Raw genomic sequence first — 17381 nt, 5'->3', positions numbered from 1 at the left:
GCCTGATGCTCTACATTTTGTCAAATATAGCCTCAAAGCTGATGGGAACTAAAAGTCACAAAACATTTCATGGGTTTTATTATGTAAATAACTTGATATGATTTAAACAGCATTTATGGTCTATGGTTGACATCTGAATGGGGACGGAACTGAAAAACAGAACGGAAGTAATACCAAAATGGAAACATTAATCTTGGCGTGTTTGAAACAAATGTATTTGTCACATGAGTCTGTGGTCATTGAATCAGTAGGAACATGCTTTTCCTGCATGGTTAAGTCACATGCATACACACACCCATCCTTATATGGGAGCTGATATATAGTGGATGAGGGGAAACAGAGCATCCAGTGGAGGGATCACTCACACAAGGATACTTCAAGGACTAAGCCACACATTGTGAGTCTTATTTATCTACTCTGGATAATCATAATGTCAAAGTTTATATAGCCATAGTGTTTTAATAACCACAGGTCTATTGTCTATTTCTCAGTTATAGTTTAGTCAGGTGACTTTTAGGATACAGTTCCCCTTTTTCTGTTTGAATTATACCATTTAAATGATAATTAAACTAAAACGGTATTTCGCATTTCACATCATTGGGAAGTTGTATATATGTACATGTTTGCATGACATGTCTGTGTATTCAGAATGGTTCTTTATAGTGGAAAAGGGTTCTTAAGATTAGATTTCAAACGTTCTTCACACTAAGAAAAATATTTTTTATTTTAAGAACTGTTGTCTTAACTAAAGGTTCTTTGTGGAACTCAAAATGGTTGTTCCATGCTGCGAAAACCCGATTTTGGTATGTCATGGAAATTTAGTAGGTTGTAATTTAGTAGGTTGTATTCTCATTATGAATACAATCTACTAAATCTGACTTCTTCACCACTGACAATTCAAACAACTTCCATTTGTAAATATAATAATATAATATACTACAGTATCTCAAGGTAATTCCCTGAATTACCTGAATTACAATACAATCCAATACTTCCCTGAAGTATAAGTCCTGTCAAGAAGCTACTATCACTACCTCAATCACACTTGAGCTGTTTCTTTTGTTGTCTTTTGAGCTTAGAATCTTTAGTACTTCTATTCCTCAGCAGCGCAGTATGTATCTGACACGACTCCCAAGTTGCTCTTTGCAGAAATGAAGTGTTATACACTGCCGGGAGATCACTGGTCACAACAACCAAGTGAGTCTCCTGGATAGAAACAGTTGAGTAAAAAATCAATGTCACTCAAGTCTTCTTCACTGTGATTCATTCTGGTGATTGGTTTGAAATGATCAAAGCTTATCAAATGACTGTTAGTTCTACTGTGTTAAGCACTTTTTGGGTAAGTCTACATGGTCTTTGACCTGATCATCCGTAGTCTGCATTTTTCTGTACATTTCATGTTGAAAATACCCTTTTTACCACTTCTGAGACCATTAAATAAAATATTTCTAACACAGATACCTTTAATTTAAGAGTGTTTTATGCTATTTAAAATTCAGCTTCAGCGTTTCCGCGATCCCATTGGTCAAGTTGATCATCAGGGTAAAAGAAAACAGCTGTAATTGAAATCAAGGCATGGCTTTTTGACGATCAGAATGATATAAATATAGAGGTAATGCTGTAGAATGGTAATGAGGTGTGGAGAGAGGACTCTCAAAGAGCAAAAGCTGCTGGTGTAGGTGGTTTCTTTCAACTTGAGTTTTGTGTTTCAGTTTGTGTGTGGGAATTGATTAGTAAACTTTATATGGTGTTGTTTCTGTCTTTCCATACAGATGGCGTCACCACTAATGCTGGTGTTTTTAACTGCTCTCCCTGGGGTCCTCTGCTACAACTCCTCATTTATTGACCTGGAAGGTAAAGGAAGTGAGTATCTGTGTTAAATTCTTAAAGTGTGTTTTGTCCCAAACCTTGGTATTAAGGGTTATGGATATTTGTAACTTCAAGTGTTTACATACCTACCTGTTTATTGCCTCAATCAGGTAACAAGTCATCCATCAGATTCCTAGTTTTGGGGGACTGGGGTGGACTGCCATATCCTCCCTATGTTACCCCCATAGAGAGGGCCACTGCCCGCATGATGGCCAAAACTGCTTCCCAGATGGGCGCAGACTTCATTTTAGCGCTTGGTGACAACTTCTACTATAAGGGTGTCAGTGACGTTAACGACCCTAGATTCCAGGTTTGGCTTCGGGAGTTTTGAGTTTTATAAATGGGTTTTTGTTTTTTGTGCATCTTTAGAGTTGAAGCATGTCTACTGTTGAATTTCTCACAAGTGGTTTAATTATTGCTGTGGCCATTTATAGTTGTGTGCTGGGATTAGAAAGTGCAAATGCGTGTACTCTAATGTAGGCCACAGTCCCATTATGCTCTTTGTAGGTCACGTTTGAAGATGTCTACACTCAGGATTCTCTTAATATTCCATGGTACGTCATTGCTGGCAATCATGACCATGCAGGAAACGTCCTTGCTCAGATTGAGTACAGCCAAAAGTCAAAGAGATGGTATGTGAGCCAACGTATCTAGGCCTCCATGTCTAATTGAGTTTGGTTTCCTGGCTCCTAAGCCAATTTGCTGTGCTATTCTACTGTTAATACAGCTGTGCTTAGTGTTGACTTTGCAGACACCCTGTTCTTGTCCAAATAGGCTGTTTTAACACTCATTCTGTCTCACAGGAAATTCCCATACTACTACTATGAAATGAACTTCCGCATTCCTCAAACAGACCGCACTTTGACCATCATCATGTTGGACACGGTGTTGTTGTGTGGCAACTCTGACGACTTCCTTGACCAGCAGCCCCGAGCTCCCCGAAGTGGTGTTCAGGCCAATAGACAACTGCTGTGGCTTCAGGAACGCTTGGCAAAGTCGAAGGCTGACTATCTGCTGGTGGCTGGCCATTATCCAGTGTGGTCCATATCAGAGCATGGGCCAACCGACTGTCTGCTAAAGAGACTGAGACCACTGCTTAAGAAGTACAAGGCCACTGCTTACCTGTGTGGCCATGATCACAATCTCCAAGTAGGTATACTAGAACCCTTTTGATCAGGTTTAGTTTGTTTCAAGATATTTGACTTCACTTCCACTTTGCCATTTCAGTACATCAAGGAGTCTGGTATCGGTTATGTGGTTAGTGGAGCTGGTAACTTCATGGATCCTGACGTGCGGCACCGCAACAAGGTTCCTCAAGGCTACCTCAAGTTCTTCAATGGTGACGCTGGCACCTTAGGTGGCTTTGCCCATGTGGAAGTCAACAAGAAACAGCTGACTGTTACTTTTATCCAGGCTAGAGGAACCTCTCTTTACAGGGCTGTTCTTAAAAGGCGTGACGATATTTCCAGAGAGGACGATTAAGTTTGCAATTTCTTAAAACGGTTTTAATGTGACTTTGGGATATTGACCCAGGTCTTTTAGCATAATGCTATAAATTAGTGAAGTGTTGAAGATTCAAAGTGCACTATTGAATCAAGTATTTATAAGTTTTAAATTTGTTGAAGACCTGTAAGTGTTTTAAAGTGATTATTAAAATTCCTTTAAACTACTATTTTTGGTCCCTTAAGTCTGCTTCTCAGATTAATTTGAACTAATGCCTGCCATAGTGTATTTGTTAAATGGTGTTTAACTTAACCTAATAAATAACTATCCTAATTCCAAACAGTTGATGGTGTTTGTGAAACAATTAAACAAGTGTTTTTTTGTTTTTTTAAACTGGCCAACTAATGCAGTGGCCTGTCTTGAGTTGCAGTTGTTTGGTTGTTCTGACTTTTTGCAATATTTATTTTGTTGGCCCTTCAATGCAAACTTATGGTAAATGGCTTTGTATAAAACCTGATCCTGTTCTCCCACAAAGTTGGGCACCTACTAGCCATGTTTTACTTGCATCTCTTTGGAACAGATCAGAATCCAATACTTGCTGGAGTGTGAACCTGACAATCATAGCTGATTGAAAGTGACTACAGATAATCTGTGAAAAATCCCTCTTCCTTCATCTAAACTAGCACATGCTTTGCTTTCATCTTTAAGCCAGACTAATCTATTATAACCCTCAAGAGGTTTTTTTTTTTTTTTTCTTCGCTTCTAATATTCAAACTTCTGGCCATATCTTGAGGTTTGTTTTTGTTCCGTGAAGGGTGCTGATCTTCACAACATAATTAGAAATCATGTGTGTAAATCTAGGACTTTTTGCAAAGATACCTACAGTTTGGCTCTATCATGTATTATAATTTGTTTAGGGGAATGGTGCTTTTAAAAAAAGAATGGTGTGATTTTAAGCTTCATGATTTAATCCGATGAATCCCAGCCTTCACATAATATCCTTGGCAGTCAGGACGCCAGCCCTAATTCTTTCTGCACATGCTGTGACTGTCCTCAATTCAATCTGGTCAAATCTTTATTCCCAAAACCCTGATTTAACAGTGGGCAAAGTCCTTCACAATGTGCGGCCCCTTTTAATTTAGCTTTTAGCATTATGTAAAGCCTTGCAAGGGGTTTGAAAGGAAGCCATTTTAAGATGTTTTTGCTCCTACAACCAATATCCAGGCCAAAAAAAAAAAAGACATTTATGTGAAACTAAACATTCATGATGCCTATTTTCCATAAATTACTTTTTGAGCAGTTCTTCAAAATTATTTATAGCTTTTTGTTCTTTGTTGCGCTAAACTACCATTTGGCTAATGAGGGTCTGAACTCTGTGGAGGGTGAACAGGTCAATTTGCAGTTTTAAGTGGCTCTTTAGTATTAGTGTAATTCTAAGCCTTCTCTACCTTCTCTACAGGGCGATTTCCTGCCTGTGACAAAGTATGAACTACTACCGGTAACTAATAGGTTTAATTGTCCTTAACCATCATATTGCTTTATAATTATCCCCAACCCATGTTACATTTGGTCCCTATATTCTTTCACTACAAAGAAAAGGTTTTGTAGAGATCATTTGCTTGAATCCTTAAATTTAAATTGATTAACAACAGGAAAATAAAATATATTATATTTTGAATGAGATCAAGTATATGAGCATATTCAACATCACAGCAAGTTTGATAAATGCAGTTTGATAATAACAGTCGGCGACAGTTATCTAAACAAGTGAACCGGTGCGGTCACCAGCACTCAAATGTCATTTAAGTCCAAAGATTAACAAGTACAGAGTGTTTATACAGAAAACGTTCGTAAATATGTATAAAATAACTTGAATTCTACAAGAGAGAAAACCATGACATAGACAACATTTAAAAAAAAAAAAATTCTATATATAGAAATGTATAAAATGTGAGAGGGTGTGATTTGCTAAATCTGTCACTGTTTCCCGCTCAGGTTTAACTCACAGGGCAAAAAAGGGGAGTGTAATCTGATAGCATCCTTACTTAACACTTTAACTCTTGCTCTTGACCAGCTAGTCAGTTAAGCTGATCCTCGAATGGTGCCAAAGCTTAGCATGGCATGAAATAGGAGCGACACATACATGGAAAAGAGTGCATATATATATATATATATATATATATATATACAAACAGCCACAAAAGACAGTCTACTCTCAGCCTGTTGACCTAATGTGTAAACATGGGAAGCGCTGTAGCCAGACGGGATTTAAACGTGGACCCAAGTTTGGTTTGAAGAAGAAAAATGTACCAAGCACAATGTTCTCCCACCATTCCTGAGCGTCAGAGCAGAAACAAAAGCTGATGCTCTCTGTATATTTTTCCATCGTCTCCGGTCGCATTCATATGTAAATTGCGTGAGCTTATTTTGTCCATTGGATCGAATGATCTGAAACATCTACCCGCCCATAGACCCTCCCCTCGAAGAAATCAGGACAGAAGTGGTTGAAAGTGGACGAAAGAGACGGATTAAAACACCAGGTGTAAAAGGGAATGTGTCTCCCTCGTCTGCTTGTGATCCAGTTGACCAAAACGCATCTTAATACCAGGTGTAAACAGAGCCTTTGCTTAGTGCACCTTGAAAATAAGATGTTGGATTCCGAATCCAATCCAGTTTCACTGGCCACAGTTTTAGTATTACTTGTTTCCAAATAGGCCTTCTGTGCAAATCCATAAACTGCAGAATGCTGGTTATCCTGAGTTGAACTGAATGATCCAACAGTTCAAACATGTTCTGAGGATATATTTTGGCTTCAGGATGAAGGCTGCTCCTGAATTGGCACAATCCTACAGACGTGATCGTGCAGTGTCTTCACCCTGTCCTTATTTTACCGGGCAGGTAATGCGGCTTGGACTGGCATGGCTGTCCGCTTATTGAGGTCGTTTAGGGTCAACAGCACTTATTTTAAGAACAGGCTACTCATCCTCACATGCTCCACAGGACAACGCCCGGCTTTTGCAGTCAAATTGAAAAGCATGGGGTACAGTGGTAAATACCAACAACACCCTCATTGGGTGTTGAACAGAAAAACAAAACTTTTCAGTTCATCTAATTAAAGAAAGGGATTTAAAGCTTATTTCAGTGGTCCACTTTAGACATTCTACTATAAGTAACTCTCATTAAATTGCAACTACATGTCAACCAGCTGTCTTTAGAGTATTAGTAGATGTTATGTTAGGGTTAGGATTAGTAGAATAAGTTGACATGTAGTTGCAAAGTTACTTATAGTTAGTAGAATGTCTAAAGTGGACCATCAAAATAAAGTGTTACCTTCATCCAAAAAGGAAAATCTTTTGTTTTATGGAAAATGGTTGTCCTAAAATTCTTATTTCTTGGTGAACTATTATTTTAAGACTGAATTGGTCTTAGACTGCAATCTAGAGTGAGCCATTGTTCTGTAGTTCAAACTTTATCAGTCCCATCTCTTCTCTCGTGGAATGATACATGTAAGAGAGTGGAGCTATGTCCTCGAATTTCGGGTCAAGGATAGACGTAGGCCTCATGTGGGGTCTTGGTGGGGCTTCTGTTTTCTCCTGAATGAGTTTGGGGCAGCGCGGGGCTGTTGAGCACACTGTGAGGAGAGGGAAAGAAGTGAGGGATAAATGGGATGGCAGCCAGAAGAGGGCTGGCCTGGGGACTGTGGTCCAGAGAGAGGGGGATGACCACATCATCCTGATCCCAAACGTGGAAGGCGTTAGGGTGGGAGTGTGTGAGGACTGGTGGCATGTGCGTTGAACCATCATCACCTGCCTCACTGCTGGCCTTTAAGATCTCCTCATCTGGACCCAAAGCCCACTCTGAAAACACACGGAAAATACACAGCAGGGATATATGTGTGTGAATCTCAAGAAAAATGTCAACAGAAAAATAAATAAGAAAGTGAAGCCTAGCTATTTTAGAGCACATTTTTCTCAAATTCGCATTACTGTAATGTGTCAAGATGTTTTTCTCATTGATGTAATACAGATTTTTTTGAATTACAATGGAAAAATTATGTAGAAATGTTATGTATAAATACATTACATCTATTTATTTATTCTTTTTACATGATGACAATGAGAGCTGTGGGGAAGGTGTCCAAGTATCATGAAAATAAAATTACAATGCAAAGATGTCAATGGTCCTAAATTAAGCTTAATTTTATAGCAATATACTATTTATTAGCCATATTAAGCATTATCTATTTATTTATCTACCTATCTATGGGATTATTCTTTTTTTAAATACAACCTGACAATGTTCTAACTGAAGACGTTATGCAATCTGAGGTCTGTGTTTCTCTATATGTATAAACTATACACATGAACACAAACTAAACAGTCATGTTTTAGACAGTATGCTTAAATGAAAGTAGGAAATTGCATCACAAAAAAAAAATCACCCTTTTCAGCATATGCTTATTGGATGCGATGGAGATATATCAGGTCTGGGCTAGATGATATAATAGCACACTTAAAATAATAACTACATCAATATCAAATGACTAAAATCAAATTGTATCTGCAAACAAACAATGCAAAGCATTTCCTCAGAACTAACTTAATCATTTCAATCATTACAGTTTAGCTGAATTTTGAACTATATTTATTGTATAATTTGTGTAATCTTTTGAAATAAATAATAACAATTATAATAATTAAACAATTATAATATTTTTATAGCCTAGCCTACTTTATCACCATGACTACTGGACAACCACATTACTTAAGCAAAATCTGCTATAACTTGTCGACCACTTTTAACAGCAAGCTAATCAAAGCAAGATTTACCTAAGATGTCAAAAACGAGGTCTTTAATTAAATGTCCCACAATGGCATAAGCGACAGCGACCACCACCACCGCGGCCATCATCAGGTAGAGGAAGGCTTTGGGGATCTGGATGAGATCTCGGGCTGGAGGTTTGTAGGTCTTATACAGCGGAGACTCAAATGCCCCATACGGAGACCCGTGATCCCCGTAGATGGAGGCGTTGAACTTGCTCATATTCACATGGTTCATGGTCGAACACGGCTTGTAATTTCACCAAAAGAAGAAAAATAATAATATATATTCCACTTCCAAAATGTGTCTTGCTTGTCCTCCAGACAGTTTAAGTTAGGCTACGGGAAACTATCTGTCGGTGAGTAGACGCGGCGCATAATGAAATAATAAAATAATAAATTATTAGTTAGGCTACTGCTAAAGTTTAATGCCGTAAAACAAAGCGGTGCACTCTTTCAAGAACGCGATTTCAAACCAGCTATTCTCCTAAGTAGTTTTTCTGATTAGATGGGCAGATGGACTGTGATGTAAGTGTTGGGAGTTTTGAAGATCTCACACCATCGACAGGTCATGATCTTTTCTCGGACAGCGAGACGATTGGTGGATTTGACGCGTCATCACTTAAGTCTCATCAAGGCGCGCGCACGGGTCAGTCAAGGTCAACCAGAAATCGTGCTCTGCTCTAGATAGATGTTATACTGTAATTGCCTTTATGTGCTATCGGAAATGTCCTACTTCCCTCTTCTGAAGTCGTGATTACGAGCTCATCGCATTCAAATTTTGACTTGAGAGGGCGTTCGTCCATTTTTTTAATAGGAAACAAGTATTTAGGATAATTCCTATAGCACGTGTAGGCAGCATTAGACACAGATACATAGAAGATTAGAAACATTCTCACTCATTAGGCTACTAATTATTAACAAATTTCTACTTTTATAATGATCTGGTAAATATCATTTTCTTATTTTGTAATGATCTGGGAAATACTATAACCTAATATTTCATTATTTAAAAGTGTTGAGGAAATGTAGCTTTTTGTCTGGGTAGTTGATATACTTTTATGTTTTCTAATGAGCCTGATTTAGAATTATTAGTTATTAAAGTGTTATTGAGGAATTGTCTGGGTAATAAATAGTTTTCTACTTAGTTTTTTTCAAGTGATCTGGTAAATACTACAGTAGACGAATGTAGAATTATTAGTCATTAAATGGTGTTATTGAGGAAATTAGCTTTTTTGGCTGAGAGTCTGGGTAATAAATATAGTTTTCTAGTAAATATACTTTTATTTTTCCAAATGATCTGGTATATACTATATAGCCTAATGTACAATTATTAGCTATTTAATAGTTAAGTATATTTAGCTGTATAATTGAGGAAATCGAACTTTTTTGGCTGATACTCTGGGCGGAAACTTACCTATTATTAAAATGGACATAAATACAAAAACTATGATGTTCAACTGTTTATTAACATTATGTATCCACAGATGAATATAAAACACTCATAAAACAAATGAGATTTTATTCAGAATGAATGCATAGAATCCCTGTGATGTTCACTTTATTTAATAAATACAACAAAATTAATAAGAGTCATTGACAATGATCAGCGGGTCACACTGGATCTCTAAAGTGCAAGCACTTAAAAGTAGTATTTTGAAACTGCTATTAATTATCTCTTATCGTTTAGTTCTCATTTAGATCAAATGAATAATGTTGAGAAATGGTTTTCAATAATTCATTTTATGACAAGATCATGAACCGTTTCACAATGCAACAGTCTTTGTAACATGACATATTAATGTATGTCAAACCAGTACCCTAGAAAAGATATATTTACCTTTGCAGACATGCATGTGACCACAGAGAGAGCAGATGTGAGTTTGGACCCATTTACTAAGCAAAAGATTTAAGCGCATATAGAAGCACTTATGGATGGATGTTGATAAAGAGTTTCCCTTATTGCAGAGACACATGCAAAAGTCCATTATACCCATGTTAAGAGAGAAATATGGGTTTATTTCCCAACGGTAAAAGACTGGAGTCCAGTGATGGCTCTGCCCAAGATCAGAGCATGGATGTCATGAGTGCCTGTGAAAAGCAAAATATTGTGTTATTAATACACCCTCTCACAGTCATTCATTATCTTTGCTTTAAGCCTATTCTGACCTCTGCTGGCCAAATATATAGCTTTCATTTAAAGTGCCCCTATTATGCTTTCTCAGAGATTACCTTTCATGCAGTGTGTAAAATAGCTGTTTGTGAATGTAAAAAGTCTGCAAAAGATCAAATTGCACGATAAATGGAGTTTTTGTTCCCCAAAAGAACGAACTGATTCTGAACAGCCTGAAATGATTCGTCAGTAATTCCCAGTTTTATTCCTGTTCGTAACTATGTAGGTTTGTATTAAATTTGCATAATGCCAGCATATGGTCTTCACTGGCTGCCCGCGAACAACATCTACTTTGACCCTCAAACACTGTAGGTGTAGCTGAGGAAGGGTTGTGTTGCACTCTGACTCTAGTTTCTGTTCTCATTGTTTCTGTTTGTGTGCAAGTGCTGAGAAATCCTCCAGAGATGAAATTTAGATGATAATGGGTATTTCTTTCCGACATACGCTGTAAGTAGTAGACCAATTACAATAGACTGGGCCATCTGACTAATCAGAGCAGAGTAGGCTCTCGGAAAGGAAGGGGTTAGAGAGACTGGATGCTTGATTGAACCGTTTCAGACACTGTGAGAAAAGGGGTGATGCTGCAATGTATATTATGAGAAAATTAAAGTGTTGTTTGACCTTGGATGCATGTAAACCTATTGTAGGAGACCTCCACAAAATGAGGAATCTTTAAAATAGCATTATTGGGGCACTTTAAAATTAAACCAAAACTATTTTTCTTCTCCTTGCACCTTCGTATGTGTTGACGGCCTCTAGGTTCATGACGTGGCGTATGATATGGTATTCGTCTGCTATGCCGTTTCCTCCCAACATGTCTCTGGCCTGCCTTGCGATGTCCAGGGCCTTACCGCAGGAGTTACGTTTCAGCATGGAGATCATCTCTGGCGACTGCCTTTTGGAGAAATGTGCGAGAAGATTCGGTGAGCTACAGGATTCTTTTAGACAGCCGAGGTGTATTCTGACTAGCTCTGCACTCCTTGAAATGTTTTACATAACCTGTTATACATTAAACCACTTATAAAGACAGAGACTCACTTCTTTTGGTCAATGAGTCTACCCAGCTGTAAACAGGACTGCAGTCCGATCGTAATCTCAGTCAGCATGTCTGCCATCTTCTTCTGTATGAGTTGGTTTCTGGCCAGTGGGACTCCGAACTGGATTCTACAGTGGGAAAATCATTCGAATACACTTGTGTTTCAAAAGTTTGGTAAGATTTGTTTTGTAATTAAAGAAATTAATGTTTTAATTCAGAAAGGATTCATTAAATTGATCAAAAGTGTCAGTAAAGACATTTATAATGTTACGAAATAGTTCAATTTAAAATAAATTCTGTTCTTTAAACTTAAAAGTTTCCACAAAAATATTAAGCAACTGTTTTCAACATTGATACTACTCTTCATACAGTGTATGCAACAAGTCAGTTGAAATTTTGCACAACATATATAGTTCTACAAATTCTTCATATGGAAATACAATTTTAAGGCATTTCCTCCATTGCACTTTTAATATTTTGAAAGTTGTGACTATAAATGTTAATTTGATAACCTTATGCTAATCCACTCACCTGTCCAAGGTGTACTGGCGGGCAGCATGGAAACAAAATTCCGCAGCACCCAGAGCGCCCCATGCAATGCCATAACGAGCATTATTCAGGCAGCCAAAGGGACCCTGCAGAAAACAGCATATATAACTGAACCATGTATCTGTGTGGTTGCCAGGGAATATGTCGTCTTTATACTTAGGGTTGGAGGTTTGATCAGAAGTATGATCAGGACTACTAGTGAAGCTTAGTATGCACTATTAATAATAGTAACAAACATACTCACAGCGAGGCCAGACACATGAGGCAGCAGGTTTTCCTCTGGGACTTCAACCTCGTCCATTAGGATCATCCCAGTGGCTGAGGCCCTGAGGGAGAACTTGCCCTCTATCTTAGGGGTGCTCAATCCCTGCATTCCTCTCTCTAGGATAAACCCTCTCACTTTGCCATCCTCACATTTTGCCCAGACCACACAGATATCAGCGTACGGGGAGTTAGTGATCCTGCTCAGAGAAAAAAAAGGGGTTGGTGTGAAGGCTTATTATCATTCACCTGTGCTGTGTGTTTAAAATGCATGTGGTGCAATGTGGAGTTGTTATAGTTTTGAATTCAGTTCTCTGGATGGACGAGTTTGACGCATGCGCAGTACAATACAGTACAATACTCTACCAGCTGTCAGAGGGCAGCACTGAGTCGTGTCATTTACAGGACATTTGCTCGGATGTATAGAAGAGGAAAAGTAGCGCTTTGAACAAGAACCAAAACAAAATCAATGGAGAAGGATATTCTGCCTTGGCTGCATCTGAAAACGCACACTTCCCTACTATATAGTACACCAAAAACAGTATGTGACAAAAGTAGTACTCACAGTACTCATAAAAGAATAGGCAAGAAGTACCCGGATGAGCAAGTACTTCCGGCGAGATTATGAAGTGTGACACTTTACTATCCCATGAGGCCACGGGAGATGATTTGTGAATGGCAGTGAAGTGACAAAACTGACGCTGGTAGATCACGTGATAATGACAATATGATTTTATTTTAGAAAAATGTAATTTAATTTCCTTTTTTTATGCTTATTTTAGAGATAACAAAAATGTTTTAATTAAAGTTTCATTGTAATATTTGATAATAACACTAGTTTATACTTGAAACTCACATTGCGGTACTACTGTGGCTTTAGATTAAAGCATCAGCTAAATGATTAAATGTAACCTGCAAATGTAATCTGCTCAGACAGAAACATCTCTGACTTCAAGCCAGATTCACACAATATACAGACTTATTAAGTAAACAGATGGTCAGCAGATTTCAGTATCCTCTTAAACCAGCAAGGGACAAATACCCAGTAGAGGGTGAAGTTACAAAATCTAAATCTGGACATTGGTACACAGCCTTCATATGAGATCTCTTACATAAGAAACCGTGCAATGAAATGACCCTTACATAAAATACTGACGCGTTGTGCAACTCCACGCTGTTGACGACTCTATCGATCAAGTTTACTAAATGAATGTTTTATTATAGCGTGATACATTCGAAAGCATTCAAATTCAAAATTCATCCTCTGAAAATCTAGACATTGCAGAATTTTAAAACATTTTAGCAAGCAAAATTTTTGTGATCTTAACTAGTAGTCCAAATGTCCAAGGCAAGACTCCTGAGTCCTGACTAAACTGAACTATTCAGTGGCATTTACCATGTTTTTGCCCCGCTGATGGTATAGGTCCTGCTGGAGGGGTTGTATCTGGCTTTGGTCTCCATGCCACTAGGGTCACTCCCATGGTTTGGTTCTGTAAGTCCAAAACAGCCCAGCATCTCTCCAAGTGCTGGGAAGAATGAAAGGCACAAAACAAAATATTACATAAATGACGTTTTTAATCAAATTAGACACTATTACACGGGGCAACTGATAAATTGTGATTTATCCAGTCACTGTTTACCACTAAATAATTAGGATGTAAAAAATTACTTTACACTTTTTTACGAGTCAGTGAAATTAAATTATTATTTTTAAAATGACTGATATTACTGGTTTTTCATGACCACGGGAACGTTGAACTATGTAAATCATTTTATAGCAGATCAATGCATCGACACGCAGTTTAAGCAGTTGACTAACCTAGTTTAGGCAGGTATTTCTGCTTCTGTGCTTCTGTTCCATATGCATTGATAGGGTGCATGACCAGCGAGGACTGGACACTCATAACCGAACGGTACCCACTGTCCACTCTCTCCACCTCTCGGGCGATCAGACCGTAGGCCACGTAACTAGTGCCCGCACAGCCATATCCTTCAACACAAAAACATCAGACACTGTACATTATACACGCATTTCTGATTTTGATTTTTCATGGACAACAAAATGAGGGTCACATGTAAGCTGTACACACAAGCTCTTGAGTTAATAAAGACTGTGGTTTGTGGTTTCAACACCTGGTTTTACCTTGAATCGTAGGCCCAAGGACACCAAGTTCTCCCATCTCGTTTACAATCTCCCGATGGAAATCTGAAGAAATCACAGCCACAGATTTGAATTTTTGGCATTTTAAATAAAATAAAAGTTTCTGTGGTAAGAATAAAAGGGATAATTCACCCAAAAATTTAAATTGTTGGGTGAAAAAGTCATCATTTATTCACTCTCATGCTGTTCCAAACTTTCGTTCATCATCAAAACACTAATAAAGAGCTTTTTAATGAAATCTGAATTCTCATATGAATCAAGCAGTTCAGTCCAAGTCTTCTGAATAGACACAATCACTTTATATGATGAACAGACTTCATTTAGGCTTTTATTCACATATACACATTGATCAGTGAACACACATAGAGCAGTCAATATGATAAACGGAAGCTCAAATGAACTTGCTTGATGCATAAGAACAAACCTTGTTAGTTATTGTGCTTTAAGCAAGCATGCTTTTACCAAATGTGAGTGCTTAATGTACATTCACTGATCAATGTTTATATGCGAGTAATAGCCTGAATTAAATCTGTTAATCATATAACAGATCACATCAGAGTTATTGGTGTATAAACTTTTGATGGAAGGACAGAAATCTTTCAGATTTCATTAAAAAAGCTCTTCATTTATGTTCCGAAGATGAACGGAAGTCTTATTGGTTTGGAACGAAATGAGGACATGTCATTGATGACAGAACTTTAATTCTTGGGTGAACTATCCCTTTAATTATGCATGAAGGCTGTCGACTGCTGATCTGATCCATCAGATGTGACTAGCTCTTCCACTTACTCTCATTCCTGTTGGCCATGAGGATGCGGGGCATGAGCTTCTCCTCGCAGTATGTGCGGAAACTGTCTCGGATCATGATCTCCTCTTCTGTGAGCTGCCCCTCCAGATCCAAAGCATCTCGCCAGTTAAAATGCACCTTAGCTATAAATCAAAAAGCTTTTTTTTCAGCTCAAATACAGTACATGATGTCAAATTCAAACAATACAAATTCGAAAATATGAAACAAAATATATTTACGTCTTTTTGCTGTTATTTTCACTTGCTCCTCTGTCTCTGAAAAATAAAGGATATATGGGTATTATTAGCACAATCAAGCAGATGCTAAGCTTTAACATCATGACACGTATATTCTCCAACTTTATGTCATTAGATACATTTTTTAGCCTAAGGAATGTAAAATAAGTTTAGTTTACAGAGATATATATTTTTTTAAATGTATTGATGATCCCGCAATGCATTTACACATTGTCGTGGGGCTAGATGATGCCACTGGTTATTATTTGCTATAAAAAGTTTCCTGTTTTGTCTACTTTTCTCACAACTGATATGATCATTCCGAGTTATGGTTGAGTTATGGTGAAGTAGTGATCTAACCGTGTGCAGCAGCAGGTGCTGAAGTGCCCTGGGCCCTTGACACAGAGATCAGAGAACATCGCTGTGAGTTCAACAGCAGGCGTGATAAAACTGTTCTTAATGCCATGGTGAATTCAGACCTGAAAATGTAACAATACTTGTTAGTGTTACAGAAACATTATAGCAGTGTTTACACAAGTTTACTTCGCTGTCATTTTTAATACTTCCAGTGGTAATTATAGCTGTATGTTGGTTTTACGTTCCATACATTTTTACACAAAGTACTAAATACATGTTTTTAGCTTTTGTTTTTATTTCATAAAGACTGTAAAATCGTGAGGGGTTACTGTATCAGTTATTATGTATCTTTTAGAAAGTTTTTTTTTCCATTGCATAAGTGTCTAGTCTATGCATTGTTACACAACGGCAACTCATATTAGACACATGTACAGATTTCAAAATCTTCTATCTTGCTTATATTTCAGATTTACAACATTTAGCTGTTGTTTCCATTCGTCGTGCAGTCAAACAAAAAATATATATTTACAAATCCTACCTTCACAGCCTTTGATCAGATGATTTCCCTGTCTACTGTCGGTAACACTATTTATATTCAACGATTGGAGGAACGTGTCACATGCACACATTGGAAGAACGCACCCTCCATCTTTTGTGTGGGTGTGTTTCATAATGCCGTTGACTCTGCCGTAGGGACTCTGCGTTATGTAGCATAATGTCTTTGATTGTGTTCACCCCACAATAACGTCAATAATCATTTTACACTACATAATTACATACATCAATGATTATATGATCAGAATATGGAAAATAACGAATAATGACATTTTAAATTTTAATTTTAAAGTAAATTTGTTCGCTCATGCCACACACAAAATGGCTGATGAAAACGTCCAAACTCTTGTGACATGTCGAAGGCGTTTGCAGCACCTCGCCCTCTGATTGGATGATTAGAAGAGGCGTCTGCGTGGAGAGGAATTTTTAAAGTGCATTGCTCTGTTACACAACATGACTGCAAGGCCGGAGTCGTCGGAAATATTCCCGTTATGAATATTTTCATAATTATAGACGTACAATTTGACCATATTTGCAGGGAAAGGTCATTTTTGTTTTAATTTACTTCACAGAATGAAAATAGGTTTATGTAACAAAAAGGAAGATACAATCCAATGTTTTTGTCTGCGTGTGACGTTGTGTATTGGTTCAGGCTGAAATTGTATAAAATAATCTTACTTTTGAAACTTTTTTATTAAGTGTTTATGAACCAAGGGTAATGTATTGTACAATTAAATAACTGATAAATTGCAGGCTATACAGAAGTAAAGCACAGTGCCATAGTAAAAATAAACAAATAAAACATGTTAATAAAAATATTGCTCTGTTAGAAAAAACACTTTCACAGTAGCTCTTTTTGTTCTTTTTTTTAATTAATTAATTTTTTTTTTATTTTTTTATTAGTATAATAATACAAAGTCAGGGTTGTAGAACTGTAGGCCCCTGGCAAATGTTTATGATTTTCGGTTGGTAAAATGATCGTGAATGACATTATTTTAAAGTCCCACTGCCTTGAAACGCGCAGCATTATTCAATGTGTTGACGTAATTTAACAGGAAGACAATGTGGGACATATCGAACAGTTAAATAAAAATAGCCAATATTTTTCATCAGCCTTATATGAAGTCAAGTCAC

The 17381-nt window shown here is 37.5% G+C and overlaps 3 protein-coding genes across 4 annotated transcripts; 1 reads left to right on the top strand and 2 right to left on the bottom strand.

The window, feature by feature from the left end:
* The first annotated feature begins 275 nt into the window (after nucleotides 1–275).
* Nucleotides 276–3652, top strand: acp5a (acid phosphatase 5a, tartrate resistant). 2 transcript variants are annotated; one of them, XM_084424996.1, is made up of 6 exons: nucleotides 276–397; nucleotides 1773–1863; nucleotides 1980–2179; nucleotides 2377–2501; nucleotides 2673–3018; nucleotides 3097–3652. In XM_084424996.1, the coding sequence occupies exons 2-6, from the start codon at nucleotides 1773–1775 to the stop codon at nucleotides 3349–3351; spliced, it is 1017 nt and encodes a 338-aa protein (XP_084281122.1). In that variant the 5' UTR covers nucleotides 276–397; the 3' UTR covers nucleotides 3352–3652. The 2 variants fall into 2 exon arrangements, with proteins under 2 accessions (XP_084281122.1, XP_084281121.1); XM_084424995.1 differs by lacking the exon at nucleotides 276–397 and adding an exon at nucleotides 1615–1675.
* Nucleotides 3653–4993: 1341 nt separating this feature from the next.
* Nucleotides 4994–8628, bottom strand: LOC311301428 (uncharacterized protein). Its single transcript, XM_084426536.1, has 2 exons — nucleotides 8142–8628; nucleotides 4994–7169 (listed from the first exon to the last, which is right to left on the bottom strand). The coding sequence occupies exons 1-2, from the start codon at nucleotides 8368–8370 to the stop codon at nucleotides 6853–6855; spliced, it is 546 nt and encodes a 181-aa protein (XP_084282662.1). The 5' UTR covers nucleotides 8371–8628; the 3' UTR covers nucleotides 4994–6852.
* Nucleotides 8629–9582: 954 nt separating this feature from the next.
* On the bottom strand, nucleotides 9583–16372 carry gcdha (glutaryl-CoA dehydrogenase a). Its single transcript, XM_084426871.1, has 12 exons — nucleotides 16231–16372; nucleotides 15696–15814; nucleotides 15339–15374; nucleotides 15102–15242; nucleotides 14295–14357; nucleotides 13971–14141; nucleotides 13548–13677; nucleotides 12135–12351; nucleotides 11873–11976; nucleotides 11344–11469; nucleotides 11040–11200; nucleotides 9583–10223 (listed from the first exon to the last, which is right to left on the bottom strand). Exons 2-12 carry the CDS (start codon nucleotides 15799–15801, stop codon nucleotides 10150–10152), a joined length of 1329 nt encoding a protein of 442 aa, XP_084282997.1. The 5' UTR covers nucleotides 15802–15814; nucleotides 16231–16372; the 3' UTR covers nucleotides 9583–10149.
* Between the last annotated feature and the right edge of the window lie 1009 nt (nucleotides 16373–17381).

The sequence above is a fragment of the Rutilus rutilus genome, assembly GCF_951802725.1.
Source record: "Rutilus rutilus genome assembly, chromosome: 12".
Taxonomy (NCBI): Eukaryota; Metazoa; Chordata; class Actinopteri; order Cypriniformes; family Leuciscidae; genus Rutilus; species Rutilus rutilus.
This window is presented reverse-complemented; position numbering and strand designations above follow the sequence as displayed.